We start from the raw sequence: 18743 nt of genomic DNA, 5'->3' as shown, positions 1-18743 counted from the left end.
TAAACTCAAAACTAATAAAACTATATTAACTAAAAGGTACTAGAGATGTGCATAGTAAGTTCAGAAAAATACTATAAAAAGTGTAAAATAGGCTCAACATATTATTAATCTTCATAAGAAGGAAAGCCAATCCCTTTTTCTATCTCATTAATATTTATGTAGTGAAACTCAAGCTCATTAAACGTCTTGATATGCTTGAAAGCAACATTTAACATCAAATACGTTGAAATCCACCTTGTTTCAGCATCCAAGTATATATGACCCTTTATTTTGTTTTTAACACACTATTTGAATTTCATAAATTTTAAAGGAGGTGATCTAATATATTTCACTACAACACAAATTCTTAAAACAAAATTGGCAGTCTCTGTTAGCCTTATTACTCACAATTAAGTTCAGAATATGTGTTCAAAAACATAAATGAATATAGTCATCTTTCAAAACCAAGTTATTCCAAGACAATAGTCTTTTCTTCAAGTGTTGAACTCCAATAACTCAACAAATTTAGCCATGGTCTCTCCTATGCGACATATTACTTGACGAAAATTCAAAATCTTATTGTGCAAATTCGAATCATTGTTGACGAAGTGGGTTATCAAACACATTGTAACTTTGATTTTGGAGTGAAGTCCGTGTATCGATGGTGAGACAAACTCTTTGACAATATTGAGAAAGAAACTTCTTCAAATATACCTTCTTTGCATTACATGATGTTACAATATTTCATGATAAGGTATGGCTTGATGGGATCTTAAATTTTGTTTGCAAAGCATTTGAATAGCTCCTACAATGAGGATGCTCTACAAACCGAAAGAGACTTCAAATTTCACATACATTTTTACTAGTCTTTCCTAATAAAGTTATTGGTCAAATATACCATAGGAACAAAAGTTAATATTCCCACCAATTGTTGAAGATGCACATACTTTTTGTCTCTTCTTTTCTTCTTTATTTGGGTTATTTGGACATCTCAAACACATGATTATGCATTAAAGTTGTTCTTTTCTCATATCGAATAAGGGTATCACAATATTGTATTGAGTCCTCTTATCTTATTTAAGTTCTATTAGAATAAAATGATTCCAAAATTTTGATAAATTTTTCCATCTCTTGATCTCACATTTGTAAAGTTGGTGACAGTTGGTGGAGTAGAAATTACATGCTCAAATGGTTGAGATTGAAAAATCATCTTCACGCATTTATGACATGGAATAAAAATACAATCTTGTTAATTTAGATGAAATAAAAAGGTTAAATATCTAAAGAGAAAAAAATGCAATTAATCAATCATAATATGTCTTACCTAAAACAAACAAATGACACCACAAGATAAACCAAGGTGGAAGGCATTTATAAATTGTGAAAGCACACTTACTTAAAACAAAAAGCAATAAAAATTCAACATTCATTGACTGTTTGTCACATTATATGTAATCACAACATCCTCGCTATATTTTGGCAGTGAATGATCTCTAACTACATACAATAATCTATCTTAGTTCAATCTGATGAGCCAGAATCATGCACATGAGTGAAACTCTTGCTACTACATTTAGAAACAGCAAGTAGAAAGTCAAATTTATTTTGACGTCTAATTTTTATAGCTTTAGTGTATATATAGGACTTTCTAATTTGTGCTTACTCTTTGAAAAAGTGGCAATAGTGAGTTGTACATACAAGAGTGTGCCAACTTGATTCATTTCAATAATATTATAGTATCATTTGTCATTAATATGAACATTGTCACTCAAAACACCTTAAAATATCATGATCCTTTAAATTTGTGTATAAGTTACTTCTATTATTTAGTAAACACCTCAATCAGCATGCGTACCTTAACTTCAAGAGAAAATTAAGAAAGTAGAAGAAAATGTTCACCTTCAAGTGGAGGTTAATGTCAGTGAAAGTTAAAGCAAAAGCCCACGCCAAATCTCTAGTAAAAGCATAAAACATTACGCGTATAACGTAGTTTAATTAGAAAATAATATTAATTAAACGTAGTTTGAACCATGCCAATAGTTACAAACTGAGTGTTAGGCAAGAATAGTTGTGATATATGTAGGAGAGAGAGAGTTGGGCCATTAGAGGATCATAATGATAATATTATTTTCTAATTAAATATTCAAAAGGAATTCAGCTAATACTGATAAAAAACATTATCAACGTCAACTAAAATTATTTCAATTAATATCAACCACATTCACATCGCTCATAACTACATTTAAAACATTGTTGTTAATATGTATAATAATTAATTGTTGTCGATATTAACTGAAATAATGCTAGGACACATTTGCTTCTGCTCACATTATGTGTTACGACACTAAATAACTTCATCATGAAAAACATAAAGTATTACATATAGGCTGATATGTTTCTACTAGACATCTAAAGATTTTTGCACCAACTAGAGTTACCATAGAAAAGTACTTTCACAAGAGTCTTACTGTTAGACCTTTGAATACGAGTTTACAACTGATTTTGTAAACTACAAGACATTTTGCAGCTGTCGAATTTCAAATCATTAGGAACATTAATATAGAAGCTCTATATTTAGAACATGGACTAAAATATAAACAAATACCGTGGCAAACATTAACTAAATGTAAATAAATTTATTACCTGTCAGATATCTTAAAAGTCAAATTGGAGTTCTACACAGGCGGTGTGAAGTATTATCAAGGACACGAGGACATCAGTGTAGGAACCCATAAACTCATCGCTTGCTATTCTCATCCCCTAGGTATTTCATTTTTGCCAAAAGAAACGGCAGAAACAAAGATTTGAAAGATGGGAAGAAAACTGTAAGAAAAGGAAGCTAACAAAAGGCTAACGTTGGAATTCTACATCCGTGTCCCCCACTGCTGCCAAGAATCAACTAATAAAAACATAATGAATCATACATGCTAGCTATAAAATGCTTCAGTGCAGCAGCGTTAGCCCCAAAGATACAAAAGGCAGTTACTTAGATTTCTTTTGTATTTCAGAAACTCTTTGGCCCATAATTTTACAAACAGCTTCATCTTTTGACTGAAGAAGTTTTAAAGCAGGGTGAACTTTGAGATCTCCCATTACTATTTTCTGGCCCACATCCAACTCACTTAAATCGACGTCAATATATGGGGGAATAATGTCAGCAGGGCACAAGAACTTAACAGTCCTTTTGATGGTATTCAAAGAAGCACCTGCAAAATTTGTAAAGTGATTAATAATATTCAACAAACATCATACACACAACACAACAACAAACCACACAAAATGTTATGAGAAGTAGGTCTCAAGCAATAAGCAAAAAATGTTGAATAATGAATTAAGAACCATTCGCTTTGCATAAACTAATCTTACATTTGAATCATTTGACTGGACTGATGTTCTACCATTCTGATAATAACTATCACATCACGCACTTCAGTAAGGCAATAATACACTAACTAGTTGTTTAAATCTACAAGTTTTCGAAATATATTGAGTTGCCAAATCACAGTCCATGAAATAATAACTATCACATCATGCACTTTAATAAGACAATAGACTAAGTCAATTGCTCATTTTTATAAATTTACAAATTAAACAAGTATCCCGTGAGTCTCAAAATCATATTCTCAGCCAGTCATTCCGGTGGTTCTTCAAAAAAATTCAATAAATACTCATAAATTACAATTTCCCGGAGGATCCAAATTGTTCTTAATCTGAGTCGGTAAACATTTATACAAGTATACAACAGTTGACTACAACTTACAAGACAGTAACAGAAGATTTATTAAGAAAACAACTCAATTGAATTATAATAAAGGAGAAGAAGAACAGGGAAAAAAAACACAGACGCATAAATAGAAGATCTAGTAGTGTGATCATAAACTTGCTCAAGATGAATTCAAGATAGAAAAACGAGAGCTGGCGTTCAAGATCACTCGGACTATAAAACGATACATGATGAAATACCAAATGCCTATATTTTTACTACAAGCAACTATCAGTCAGATTAAAATAGCACGCACTACAAAGAATAAAATTATGTAAAAAGCATCCATTTTAGCCTACAAAGACATTATAAAGGAAAAGCTTCAAAAACTGACTTGTTAATAGGAGGTTATTCTTCATAAAGAGCATTACATCAATAAAAGTAGGGTTACTTGATAGCTAATGAACTAGTAGTCGTTGCTTTAATGGTTACAATAACAAAAACAGCCCCTCAACTCCGCCTTACAATCGTGGGAGCCTCTTACACATGACCATAATAAAACTAAGCCTTAAGACATATTTATCTACCAATACCAACTACCATAAGTAAAAAGATTATCCATGTTACACAGCACTTAGCCACACTTTGGTATACATGCCATATGAAGAGACATCAGAACTCAAAATTATAACGAAAAAAGTCCATCACATTCACCACTTAGCATGAAGCGTACTACAAATAAATTCAAAATATCCAATGCCATAGATTTTACTAGCCAAATAGATAGAGTTTGGTCATGATAATTAGGTGTACAAATAAACTATGAAACTGTAACCTCAACTCAAGCTTCTCTCCTGGCCTAAAAAAATTATGATACAGTATAGACAATTCAACAGAGTAATTTACAAATACAACAAAAATGTTGATAAAACTTATTAAGGGGTGATTCAAACTGTATGTGAAAATCATAAAGTTTTCCATATTTTGGTAAAGGTCTCCATAAACAGTTATAAAAATACAAAAGTAAGATAAAATAAATTCAAGTTTTTCACCAACTTATGTTAGATGGAAAAAGCTTCACATGAGCTGGGTTAAACTAATAGGAGAATCTAAATTAATTTTAGATTTCTAATTACTACCACAGAAAAAATTATCCACACAGACCTTACTCTGTAAGAAAATTAAGTGCGAAAACAATAGAGCTAACCTTTCTTGAGTCCAGGTGATACATCATCTCCTCTGAAGACGAGAGGAACATTAACTTTCAACAAGGCGCGCGACGGAGCCCTTATAAAGGTCACAGTCAACGGCGCGTCTGTGCCAGCTTTCAAATGAATCTGCGAAATTCTCAAATGTTCAATACAAATCATAATCAATTTTAACGCGCTCATTGCGTGAGGAAATTCACAATCACAAATTCAGAAGCACAGGATCAGTTATCAAATAAAAACGGTGAATATAATACAACAAGAGAGAGAGAGAGAGAGAGAGAGAACATTGCGAGGCAAGACGCGAACGCTCTCAACGACGTCATCAGAGTCGAACTGCGCGCGGACTTCTAGGTGAAAGAGGCGGGAGAGGAAGAAGGACCGACCGAGGTGCTTGACGAGTTTTCTGATCTGGTCGGTGCGGACGGAGATGAGGCGTTTGTTTCCGCCATGCTGGCCATCTTCCTGTTCGAAGATGATGCTCGGCAAGCGCCCGACGCGTCGCTCCTTCGCGGAAATGTTCTTGCCGGAGTCCGCGCGGGGAACAGCGAAGATCGTCTCATCGTGCTTGGGATCCGGGCGAGGAAAGCCGTCGAGGTAGGTGAGCGGCTCCGGCTCCGGCTCCGGCGGGTGAAGGACGGCAGCGGCCGCGGATTGGGAGAAGTGGCGGCGGTGCGGAGAGAGTTTGGTGAAGATGTGGCGGGATAGATACATAGTTTGGAGTGAAGGAATAAAGGGTTTAGAAGGGTTTTGTTTTCGGTTGTGACGCTAAGTGGCTGCAGAGCCTCTCTTGGCGATTCACTCAGTAGCTAGCATCTGAACCAAATGTGGTGATTCTCACGTGAGATACACGTGATCTCGAATTAAATACTAACCATTTTTTTCTTATAAACATACTTGTAAAACATAATATAGATCAAACCTAATTAATGACCGTTTATTTACTCCGAAAGAAAAAATAAATAATAGATTAGATTTGGTTACTTGGAGGACTAGCATCATAAGATTATTTTGTTTTCAAAATGAATCTCAGAAAATGAAAATTAGCATCCTGAAGTTTGAATCATGTCAGATTTAATCTCTAACATGAAAGCAAGAGTTTATAGTCTTACAATTTATTAAAAAATATGTTAACTTTTAAAAAATAATGGTTACTGTTATAAAATAGTTTCTATTAAATGTATCTTCGTGAAAACAAGTTTAAAAAGTGCATTTAGCTTTGCATTCATACAACTTTTCACCATGCATAAAATATGAATGCACAACTTCAAATTCAAAAGTTAAACTTATAATTTACTTTTTTGTAAATAACAATCCATGAAATTTTTTTATTTTCCATCTTTAGTTTTAAACCTAAATTTATGTAAATCAAGTACGTTCATTTTCACTATAATTATTAAATATAATAAAACTAAGTATAGAATTAATTTCTTCTTATCTAAAAACACATATAATAATATATTTATAGTGAAAAATAATAAAGTATATATATATATAGCAATCAAACATAAATATGATAAATAGAAAAAGTTTATGTTTTCCTAATTATCATAAAATGTAATATATTAAACATTTTCCCTCAAGTTAGTAAATAGTATATATCAAGTTTGTTATAAATATAATCAACTTACGGTCTTTTTAAAGACTTAGTGAAAACATCTGTTAATTGATAATTTGAGTTAACAAACTCAATCTTGATGTCTCTAGATACAATTTTTTCACGAATGAAATGACAATCAATCTTAATATGTTTGGTCATTTCATGAAAGACAGAACCATAACTAATATGAAGAGTCGCTTGATTGTCACATACAAATGTCATTTGAGTGACATCTCTAAATTGTAACTCTCTAAACAATTGCTTAAGCCAAACAAGTTCACCAATAGGTGAAACTATAGCTCTATATTTTGTTTCTACACCAGATTTTGCCACAACACTTTATTTCTTGCTCTTCCAAGAAATCAAGTTACCACTAATGAAAACACACTACTCGGAAGTAGATTTTCTATCAGAAAGAGATCTTGTCCATTAGCATCTGAATAGCAAAGAACTTTTGTATGGTTATTGGAACCATATAACAAACATTTTTTAAGAGATCCTTTAATGTAATTTAATATATGGACGACTACATTCCAATAATATTCACATGGGAAATTGAGAAATTAGCTCACTACATTGATTGCCAAAGAAATGTTAGGACAAGTAACTGTAAGATAATTTAATTTCTCAATCAATCTTCTATATTGCTCAAGATCTGAAATAGGCTCCCCTAATTTGGTAGGAGTTTGGTATTAAGATCCATGGGTGTATCAATAGGTTTTGAATTCATCAACTTAGTTTCCTTTAGAATATTCAATGCATACTTCCTTTGAGATATAACAATATCATTGTTGGATTATGCTACTTCAATACTCAAGAACTGCCTCAGTTTGTCAAGATCTTTAGTTTGGAAATGGTGGCAGTGGTGTACTTTGACATACCAAATTGGTGAAACACACTGCTAAATTTTCAAAACTAGGTCATAGGACATTGTTTCAGGCCATATGAAGATTTGCAAAGATAACATACAAATCCAAAAGACACCCCTTGAGCAACAAATCTGGGAGGTTGCTCCATATAAATTTCTTCCTACAAATCTCTATTGAGGAAAGCATTTTTATATCGAGTTGATAAAGAGACCATTCTTGAAGAGCAATCATGCCAGAAATAAACTAACAAAAGTCATCGTTTCCACTGAAGAAATATAAGCATTCAGAAGGTGTTGTTAGAGTCGAAGGAGACAAAATAGTTGGCACTTAAAGTAAGTCACTTGGTGGTTGTTGGAAACAATGTCTCTGATTATAAACCTAAAGTAGAGGTGGGAGAGGAGAATCTGACAGTGGACTAGCCACGGCTGGAGGATCACAGACAACAGGAATATTAACTATAGTAGACGGAGACACATCAGAAGAAGAAGGATCCTTAAAATAAACGAAAAATTTATTAAAGGTGACATGTGTGGAAATAAAATAATGATTAAGAAAAGGAAAGAAACACTTATATCCTTTTTGTGATTGAGTAAATCCTAAAAAACGCAGTTGTGTGATCTAGGATATAACTTATCAAGAATACGACTAAAATTATGAACAAAACATGTAGACCCAAAAACATTAATAGGTAAGGGATTAAAAGGTTCATGAGGAAATAAAATAGACTGAGAAATTTTTTTATTTAAAATCGAAGATGACATGCAATTAATAAGATAACATGCAGTAAGAATAGCATCACCCCAAAAATGTTGAGGAACCTCACTGTGAATTTAAAGTGTATGAGTTATTTCAACAAGATATTTATTCTTGCATCAGTCACCCCATTTTTTTAGGTGTATAAGCACATGAAATATGGTGAAGAATGTCATGAGAAGTCATAAAATGTTAAAAATAATAGGAAAGGTATTCACAACCATTATCGCTTCCTAAAGTTCAAATAGAAATCTCAAACTGAGTTTTAATTTCATTATAAAAGGGTTGTGTTTTGGGCTTAATTTATATTTTTTCTATTATAAATAGAAGACCTTATGTCTATATTCAAGACAAGGAAGATTAATCTCATAAATAGTTTTTCACTATATTCAACATAGTATCTAGAGCCTAAGTTTCTTTTGAGGAAAAAAATGTATGTTGCCTTTACCACTACATTTGTCGTTGTCGGTGACACCATCATCTATCGTTGTCGTCTATCGCTGTCATTACCAGAGTTTTAGTTTCGACCGACGATCACACAATTTGATCGTCTCAGCCATGTGACCATTATGTTATCAACAACGCCTTCATTGAAACTCCTACGCACTTTCAACACCTTTTTAAGTTGTGGATTTGTTTCCTTTTTCATCGTGCGTGTGACACATCTTGTCGCTTCTTAGGCAGCGATTTAGAGCGTCGATGTCACTTTTTTCCTCTTTTAGGTTCGTTGTGCGTGTTTGTACGTCTCATCTCCTCTTAAACAGTTATTTAGAGCATCGAGGTTGCTCTTTTTCCTTTTCAGGTTCCTTGATTGGAGAATCTTGGACTTTTAGGTTTTCTTTCTCCTACTCATCAATGACTTTTTCTGCTGGTGTCTCTTCTGACCTCCCTCCTATCACCATTGCGTTTGACCCATATATGTTTTTTTTCCGTGGCATAAATGGTTTTTGTTAGTTTATTTATAGGTGTGGTGGCTCTTCAACAATGACATATTTATCCACTAGATGTCAAGAATGCATTCCTCAACAACGATTTGTCAGAAAATGTTTATATGGAGCAACCTTCTAGATTTGTTGCTCAAGGAGAGTCTTTTCGGTTGATATTTCGTCTTCTATGTTGTCTTCACAAATCATTAACAATTTGGTTTCACTCGAATGTAGAAACAAATATTTTCTCTAAGTCTTTATTGATTATATTAATAACAAGCTTGGTACATATGTTTTGTATACACTAGCTTGAGGGAGAATGTTAGATATATCATCTTTATCTTTTATCTTTTATCTTTAGTTAGTTTGTTATTGTTTCTTATTTGTATTTTGAGGTTAGTCCATATTTTTTCTATTATAAATAGAGGACCTTATGTGTATATTTAAAACAAAAGAGATTAATCTCATACATAGTTGAAATATTGAAAATAACTCAGATTAATTTGTCATTAAAAGCAACCAAGTGCATCTAGAATAATCATCAATAAGTAACAAATTACTGAAAACCTAATTAGACTTGACACGACTAAGTCCCCAAATGTTAGAATGAAATAATGCAAAAGGTGACCCAACATGTTGTGAGAAACTCAATGAAAGGAACTACGACTATATTTCTCTAATTGACATGACTCACACAACAAATTAGATAAATTATACAAACTGGGAACAAACGGCTACAGTTTGGCAAGACTAGGATGACCTAGCTAAGCATGAAGAGGAGATGGAGACTCCATAACTGTGTCAACATGTGTCGAAGGGCAAAGATGATAAAGGTCACGAGACTCACATTTGGTGCCAATTATTTGTCCTGAACCCTGGTCTGGTAAACAAATAGAATTTTTGGTAAAAGAAATAACACAATCAAGAAAACGAGTTTGACTACTGATGGATAATAAGTTAAATGGGACCCCAAGTACATAAAGAACATTATTAATGGTTAAAGGGTGAAAAAGATTAACAGTATTAATGCCATGAGATAAAACCCTAGACCCATCAATCATTGTAACCGTAGGAAAATTATCCGAATAGGATAAAGAAGAAAACAAATATTTGTTACCATTAATATGATATGTGGCACTAGAGTCAAGAACACAAGATCCAAGAGAAGAAGGTTGAGTTAGGACAACAAAAAATAAACTTGTGTATCCAATGGAATCAGTGGAACTAAAGTTTTGACGATCTTATAGCATTTGAGAAATTCATTGAAAAGAGAAAATTGGCCTGTGATATTAGAAAAAGCAGCAGAAGAAGTCGTGTAATTAGAATAACCTAAAAACCCAAGATTTTTCAATCAAGACAACAAAGCACATATTCTCAAATAAGAGAAAAATGCAACTTCAATGTAGTTAATTATTGCCTAATGATATAGTCCTATCAGAAAAGATTGAGAAAAGAAAAGAATACATTTATTTCTGAATTTGATTCCTCCAGTAACATAAACAAAGAAAATAAAAAAATAATGCAAAATTAAAACAGATTGAGATTTTAGAATCTAACAAATCTGATGAGTTAACGAAGATTTACCACAAAAATATCAATCTATGATAAAAACTAAGATAATATATCTCAATAAATTCAAAATTTAAATATCAACTATAAAAAAAAGTTCAAGATACCATATTAAATATAATAAAACTAAATATAAGATTATTTTTCCATTGTGTTTAAAACATACATAAGATAATATATTTATAATAAAAATGATAAAATATATATAACAATCAAACATAAATATAATAAATAAAAGATGTTGTTAAAAATAATATCAACCATATATATCAATATAAACAATAACAAAAAAAGTCTACATAAAACTAAATATATCCAATAATAATTGTTTTCATCCTTTTAGTCTTGATACATACGTTCCACATTCCTTGAAAGTTATATATATATTTTTATGCTATTTAAATTTACATAAATTTAATGTGAAATTGCGTAATATTTACTGCGATTAGTAAATTAAATACACTCCAACTACTTCGTAACTGTTCTATTATAAATATTCAAAGTATATAATTATTAGTGTGAAATAAAATTAGTGAAAAAAAAATATGATCATTATAACACGTCAATACCAGTCTATTAAAAGTTTAAAAATGTCCAAGAATTCATTTACTAATACAATTCACTAAAGCATAGATTTAATTTCTTTATAAAATAAGAATTTGCTTATGACTTTTTGATTGTGACGTTTCCTATAAATAGGAGGAGGAAAATATAAAATGCGTTTAAGTCCTTCAACACATTACACATGCCTACACTTCTACCCGAAGACATCTGATAAAAGCAATTAAAATCCAGCTAATAAAGAAAAAGTGTAACAGGCAGTGCACACTACTACAAACTCAGAATGAAAAGCACGTTACAATGAACTAAGAATATATATATATATATATATATATATATATATATATATAAAAACAAAAAAAAAAACATTATAAGAAAAATAACACAAGAAAAACAATAAAATAATGGGAAAAAGAAAATAAGCAATGGCAGTAAATTTAGCAAGATTGCCCAGGCTTTGAGTTTGAAAAATCCAGGCAAACGAATAAAACTATCTACGGTGTTGCGCTGGTCAGCAAAGGATCCTAAATTCCTACCTAGATCACTATTGTCATTGCTCCTTAACTCACTATTTCTGCTGGTTAGTACATTATAATCCATTCTCCAGTCACTTCCAATTATAAAACGGAAATCCACTTCCACTTCCTACATCCGTTGAATCCGATTCACTTCCCATTTCCTCGTCTGAGCTCTCACTTGGAAGGACTTTGATCCGGTCTGCATGTTCAACCATCCAATCAACGACTTCGGGAGAAGCAGCCCATCCTGCTAGAGCCTGCTTAGTGGATTCTCTTGTGAACTCATCCCACTCTTCCTTTGTGAACTTCTTTCTGTTCCGGGTCTTGTGAAAGGTTGAATAATAATCCTTCCCCATATGAGTCCCAGGAGATTGTGATGAAATCCCAGAAGATGGTGTGACAACGCCTGCAATAGAGAAGAAATGAATCAAATAACATATTCATAGCAATTTTGTTGAAACCAAAATTCATAATAAGAATTGTGCCAAAAACAAGTACACAAAAATGATAAGCAAGCAAAGTATGTTCATTCTTTTGGAATTTAGACTGAGGGCCAATTTGAAAACCCAACTCAGTGCTGAAAATGAAAATAAAAAATCCAGCAGTGACTTATTTTGTGGTATTTGTTTAATTCATTCCAAAAAAGAAATCACTGAAGGTGAAAAAGAAAAAGGAAATTTCCAACATGACTTAAAGATCATCTTCACAAACAACTAAGTGCAAGAAATTTCCAAAATATTCGGAAGTAGAAAACAAAAATCAGAAGATTGGACAATATGTAGCAATCACACATATAAGAAGACTGCAACAAGAAACAATACCTCTCACGGGAGAGTCAGTCCGTGCCAAACTTCTAGGGCTACCCCACATTTTTCTTTTAGGGCTACTCCAATGTTTTCCTTTAGGGGTTGACTTGCTAAGGAATTCTGCACGACCTCGTCTTCCTTTCACCCATTGCAAGGAATAGTCATCATATCCTGAAGTTTCATACCTACATGAAATCGTAAGAGCATACATAGAAGTGAATAGCTTTCAACTTGTCATCAATGACAGGCAATGACAGGATAAAAAGATGCAAGTAAAATAAGTCCAGCATATGTTAATAGATCCCACTTTCTCCTAGTTCCTTTTTTGGTTCAATAGACAGTAATGAATATTGAATCTAAGACCTCTACAATGTTCAACCTTCTAAATCAATGATCATTTCCAACAATATGATTAAATTTTATTAAATTCTTCAAAAAAATATATAAAAAAATGCATGAAAACGTCCAAAATGCTTATTAACAAATGGGCAGCATTGTGAAAATTCTCCAATCTAATGTTCCTCGGACAAAACTACCATGACCAATCAAAAGCAGAACATACAAAAACTATCCTTGCTTTAAAAGTGAAAGACGAATCATGCAAATATGGCCAACATGTCCAGCAGACAATATTCTACACCAATAAAAAAAATAAAGCAGCAAGAGAAGTCATACTTACCATCCATGAAGCCATTTTGTGGCAGAAAAAAGTTTGCAAACAATTCCGCAAGAGAGCAAAGCTCCAATAGCTAGAAGAGGATCAAGAGAGCTCTGAAAGAGAAATGAAAATCAGAATAAACAGGGAAATGAACATTATCCATCAGTGTATGTGCCCAACCAAAATGGTCAAATATCACTACAAGAGGGTTTTAATTATCAATAAGTTAAATTTCAACACAGATAAATATAACCATCTCATCGCAATCTGTAGTCATGGATTCAACAGAATTTAGTATGCAAATCAGGTGAAAGCAGTGGCATTGTTTCCAAAATATGCCACTATCACAAAATTTAACAATCTATATATAGTCTACACTATTTTTATTTTAAAACTTATCACTGGAGAAATTTTAAAATTAATAACTATTCTCTCTCTCTCTCTCTTTATATATATATATATATATATATATATATATATATATATATATATATATATATATATATATATATATATATATATTTGTGAGTGTGCGTATGTATTATGTGTAACTTATTTTCACCATTTGGTTGCCAAAATACTCATTTACTTCTAAATCAAAAGAAACAGACCATTTTGCAGTTTATATTATATATTCAATTTTTTTTATTGTGTTTTTACTTAAAATATTTTGTAACTTTAACTGTATTCTACCTGAATGAACATATAAAATTATTCCAAAAGTCAAATATTGTATCTTTAATTGATTTGTTAAGCTTAATTTATGTTGTAAATTTAAAGTATACCAAACTATGACTCCTTTAAAAGCTATTTTCAAAGATAAATTGCAGAAATTAGAATACTTTATGCAAACCTTGTATTCTACCTGAATTAACATATAAAATTATTCCAGAAGCCAAATATTGTATCTCTTATTGATTTGTCAAGCTTAATTTATGCTATAAATTTGAAGTATACCAAAATATGACTCCTTTAAAAAAAAATTAGAATACTTGATGCAGACCTGTAAAATGAAAGTGGTTCCAATAATGCGCATTGCCCATTTCACAAACTGAGCAACCCCAGCATCCACACTACCATCTTCTTTTGAAATTACAAACCTCCTAACAATCCAGTAGCCTAAAGCAGCTCCAGCTAAGATGATGCCCAGGATTACAAAAATAGCAACCTGAAAAGCATCAAAGAAAATTAGTTAATGAGAAAATTGAAGATGTCTGATAAACAGGCAATCATTAAAAAGATGGCCAACATTTGATAATGTATGTCCAACAGACAAGCAAAGCTGGCTAGCATTCCATAAATCATTAAAAAGTATGCCGCCAAAAAGGGAAAGAGAGTGTGTGAAAAGGGATAGGTAAAGCGGAAGTGAGTAACTATAGATCAGGGACTAACCATTAGTGTTTGGTGATTGATGGTTCGCACACCAGGGTAACAAGGATATATAAAAATGATTATACAGTCCCAGAAAACTAAATTATTATACTGGAAAAGACAAAGCCATTTCCACCTCTTTAGTAGCTATTTTCTGTTGACCAAAGCTTTTTTAGCTAAGCGAAAGAGAAATAAATATGTACCAAAAGTTATTCTAATGCACAACGTATTGTAAAGATCATAATCAATGTCTGGAACAATTTAAAAGAATAATTCATTCAAAGTGAAAACAAAATGTTTCAAATGAGTTCCAAAATGTTAGCTTATCATTCCTTAGAAATATACGTGTAGGTCTCAAAGACAAAGACATTTCCACCTCTTTAGTAGCTATTTTCTGTTGACCAAAGCTTTTTTAGCTAAGCGAAAGAGAAATAAATATGTACCAAAAGTTATTCTAATGGACAAAAAAGATAGCACAACGTATTGTAAAGATCATAATCAATGTCTGGAACAATTTAAAAAAATAATTCATTCAAAGTGAAAACAAAATGTTTCAAATGAGTTCCAAAATGTTAGCTTATCATTCCTTAGAAATATACGCGTAGGTCTCAAAATAAATCTAACAAAAAGGATCAGAAATAAAGACTACAAAGTAGTGGTTAGTTTTCAAGATGTGTTGTCTAATGCACCGATCTATATAAAGTAGAAATGGACTATATACTTACTGGATTGTACATCTCTTCACTCATTCCAAGACTCTGAAAAATAGAATTTAAGATCAAAGAGAATTGGTGCAAAAGGAATGATCCAGCTCCAACCTGAAACAACAAAGGCAATAATGTCAAGACCAATAATCTTCATGAAACATGAAAATCTGCAAGTGAACAATGGCCAGAAATTAAATCAAACTCACCACTGATCCATAGATGGTAAGATAAAAGATATTTTTCCTTCCAGTCGGCATTAATTTCATGCCCTACATTATAATAAGATATTAGTTAAAAACATGTCAAACAATCGAGGAAAATTTGGAAGCATAAAATGGAATTCAAATATGATATGAGAGTAATTTATATTACATACCTGAAAAAGAAGGATAATAATGACAAGAAAGATCCCTATAGCCATCGAAGTGCTATAATAAAACGGAACCCAACTGCTAACAATTGGAGCCAACAACAGCAGTATCAATCCCACTGCAAGACAAACCAGGCGCCATTGCTGAAAATCTGCAACATATTTTAGAAACATACAAAATTTAGCACCAAAAGTATAACAAAAAAACACAAAGAGAAGACACAACAAAAGAACAATCCCCCTAAACCCTCCTGCCCAAGTTAAGGTGGAACAAACTAACCTTCTTCAAGAGCAACGGTAACCGAATCCAATATTTCTCCATTGATCTTCACGTCAACATATCTAGTTTCAAAAGGTGACATAACAGCATTCCAGACCCCTTTCTGTACACTCCTCCACTCATCTTTCTCACACTGACACCACCCAAGCGTATTATTCCTGAACATAGTTAGTAAATTAGAAATGGGAACCTTCATAGATTAGCTGAAACAACAATAGCAAAAGTGTGCGTACGTGCACTTGAGCACACTTTAGCGAAGTAGATACAGCGACAACAAAAAAACCAAGGTATAATTGCATTTTCCTCCCCCATTCACGGTTTCATGAATTCCGTCTCCCCATTTTTTGTGTACTTAATCCTCCAAGTATTCTAATCAGACAATTGTGATTGACCTATAACACGACATCCCATAATTAAAGAAATATTGACACATGACACGACACTAATTTGCACTGTCATGACAAAGATATTGTGCACCAGATTAAAGTAACGGAATCAAATGAGGGACGAAATTGGCAAAATGGACGAAGTATAGGATAGAAAATGCAACCAAGCAGCCAATAAATAAACAAAAAATCCTCGATCCCAAATTTTGTTCTTACCTGTGAAAACAAACTTGAATTTTGCCATGCAACTTCTCCGGGATCGAAGCGGAGGGAGCCAAAGTAACATGGAAAGAATTAGCAAAGCTCCCAAGTTTCACTCTGGAGATGCCGGAAACTCGAACACGCTCGCATCGCAAAGCGTCTTTAGCACCTCGAGAACCCGAAAGCACGGAAGGCGAAAACTCCAAAACCGGCTTTTCAACATCCACGCCTGCAGTAATGACAACCGGTAAGAACCGGCATTTGGAAAATGAAGCTAAGAATTCATAAAACGAAGGTTTTGCAGTGGAATTTGAAAGGGGCAGAAGAAACCCTAAGAAGTATAACTATGTGTTTCTGAAAAAGGTGTTCGAGAGAGGGTGGTTCTGACCTTTGAGTGTGAGAGGGTCATTCTGGGGATTGGAGAGTGAAGAAGAGAAGAAGAAAAAGAAAAGGAGAAAAAGGAGGGAAGAGAAGAACGATCCCATAGATATGTGATTGGAGCCTCTGAAGCGAGACGCTCCACACCGCGCTCTTTGCTATACGATTCTTGCTTCCTCTGCTGTTAGTCACAAGACATGATTTCATAGATTTGGGTCTAGTTCATTCTGTTTATATATAATTAGTATCTTGTGAGACAAAATTGATGGTTATTTCTATAAAGTGATTTATAATTTTTATTAAATATTAAGTATTATGAATATGTGAGTTTTTATTATTAAATAGGTAGACAATTTCAGAAGTGATGAAAATAAATTTTTTAAACTAAAAATATTATTTTTAAAAAATACTGAAATCAATTGAATTAATTACTTTTATTATCACCTGTGAATAAATTTAAATATATATATATATACTAACCAGAGAAATTTATTTTAACAGCGTTGCGTTGTTTTGAGGCGACAATGGTTTTCGCTTACGCGGGGAACTGAGTTTGGAAATGCGTAGAGAATACGTAACGTTAAGGTACTATACCGCTTCAAACACAGGCCTTGCTCCTTTCAAAATTTGCAAATATGAATGTATAAATTGGAGATGGGATAAAAAGCAGAGATAATTGTTAGAGATATAAGATATCTTAAATAAATATTTTATATTTATTATTTATTTTAGTTAGTTTATTATTATTTTTTATTTATATTTTAAATTTATTTACATCATATAAAATATTGAAGATTGGATAAAAAATATGCATAATAACTTAAAATAAAATTATATTGTTAGATATATTAGATATTTTAGATAAATATTTTATGTTTATTTTTTTATTTTTAGTTAGTTTAATATAATTTTTTATTTGTATTTTAGATTAATTTTATATTTTTATTATTATAAACCGAGTACTTTATATATATATATATATATATATATATATATATATATATATATATATATTTAATTTAAGAAAAATTAATCTCAGTATATAATTTTTATTATACTGAATAAATATAAAAATTTAAAATTTTTTAAACAATTAAAGAAAAAAGAAAATTCTTTTACAATGTAACCTTTTAGTAAAAACGTCAATAATAAAATTAAAATTAGGTTAAAATATTATTGATAATTATATTTCTTCGAATAGATCATTATATTTTAATTTATCTTAATTAAATCTATTTTTGAAAATACATAACAATAAGTATTAAACATGTGACACGTGTGAACTCACAAATTTTTCTATTTTTTTATTTTTATTTATAAAAGTCTTTTTAACTTTTATTTTTTTACTTTTACTTTTTCAAAAAAAAGAATTATCACATATATCAAATCAGTCTCAGGGATGAAGTGTGAATCTTAATCTGATTCTTAAATTTGTTATTTTAATTTTATTTTATTTTATTTTCTTTTCTTTATTTAACTTAAATAATTTTTCTCTTTTCTTTAATGTTATAACTATATTTTTATTAAAATTAATATTTATAATTGATTTTCCATGAAAGCAAAGTTTTGAAAAAATACTATCCAAATCATAATTTATTATCATTTATGATAATTATTTGGTTTAATCCTTTCGGACATCCCTATTTGTGTAGGGTTGTCTCAAATAGGTCCTCGTATTTTTATTTATTTCAACTAGGTCCTTTTTTTTGTAAAATTGACTCAATTTTAACCTTGCCGTTAAATTTAGTGGACGGCGTTAAAATTTGTGTGACTTGACTTGCTGACTGTGCAATTTTTAATGATGTGGCATAGTGTGGTGGAGTTTTTATTGACGTGTGGAGTGTCCCGTTTGGATCCTGTTACCTTTCTTCCAAAAGCGGATCGTTCTCCTCCTCATCAT

General features: G+C 31.7%; 2 protein-coding genes across 2 annotated transcripts; both read right to left on the bottom strand.

Annotated features, from left to right (window-relative positions):
* Positions 1–2595: 2595 nt before the first annotated feature.
* Positions 2596–5708, bottom strand: LOC148197877 (Ribosomal protein L25/Gln-tRNA synthetase, anti-codon-binding domain-containing protein). Its single transcript, XM_088114965.1, has 3 exons — positions 5179–5708; positions 4890–5019; positions 2596–3185 (listed from the first exon to the last, which is right to left on the bottom strand). Exons 1-3 carry the CDS (start codon positions 5602–5604, stop codon positions 2962–2964), a joined length of 780 nt encoding a protein of 259 aa, XP_087971091.1. The 5' UTR covers positions 5605–5708; the 3' UTR covers positions 2596–2961.
* Positions 5709–11548: 5840 nt separating this feature from the next.
* On the bottom strand, positions 11549–17051 carry LOC148197876 (guanosine-3',5'-bis (diphosphate) 3'-pyrophosphohydrolase, putative (DUF2215)). Its single transcript, XM_088092054.1, has 10 exons — positions 16854–17051; positions 16481–16694; positions 15879–16036; positions 15605–15750; positions 15435–15497; positions 15247–15339; positions 14154–14318; positions 13172–13263; positions 12508–12677; positions 11549–12092 (listed from the first exon to the last, which is right to left on the bottom strand). The coding sequence occupies exons 1-10, from the start codon at positions 16948–16950 to the stop codon at positions 11776–11778; spliced, it is 1515 nt and encodes a 504-aa protein (XP_087948180.1). The 5' UTR covers positions 16951–17051; the 3' UTR covers positions 11549–11775.
* Positions 17052–18743: the final 1692 nt, after the last annotated feature.

Source organism: Vigna umbellata, chromosome 5 (assembly GCF_029865625.1).
Source record: "Vigna umbellata cultivar VRB3 chromosome 5, Vumbellata_1.0, whole genome shotgun sequence".
NCBI classification, from domain to species: Eukaryota; Viridiplantae; Streptophyta; class Magnoliopsida; order Fabales; family Fabaceae; genus Vigna; species Vigna umbellata.
The sequence above is the reverse complement of the archived record's forward strand: the minus strand, read 5'-3'. Positions and strand labels throughout refer to the sequence as shown.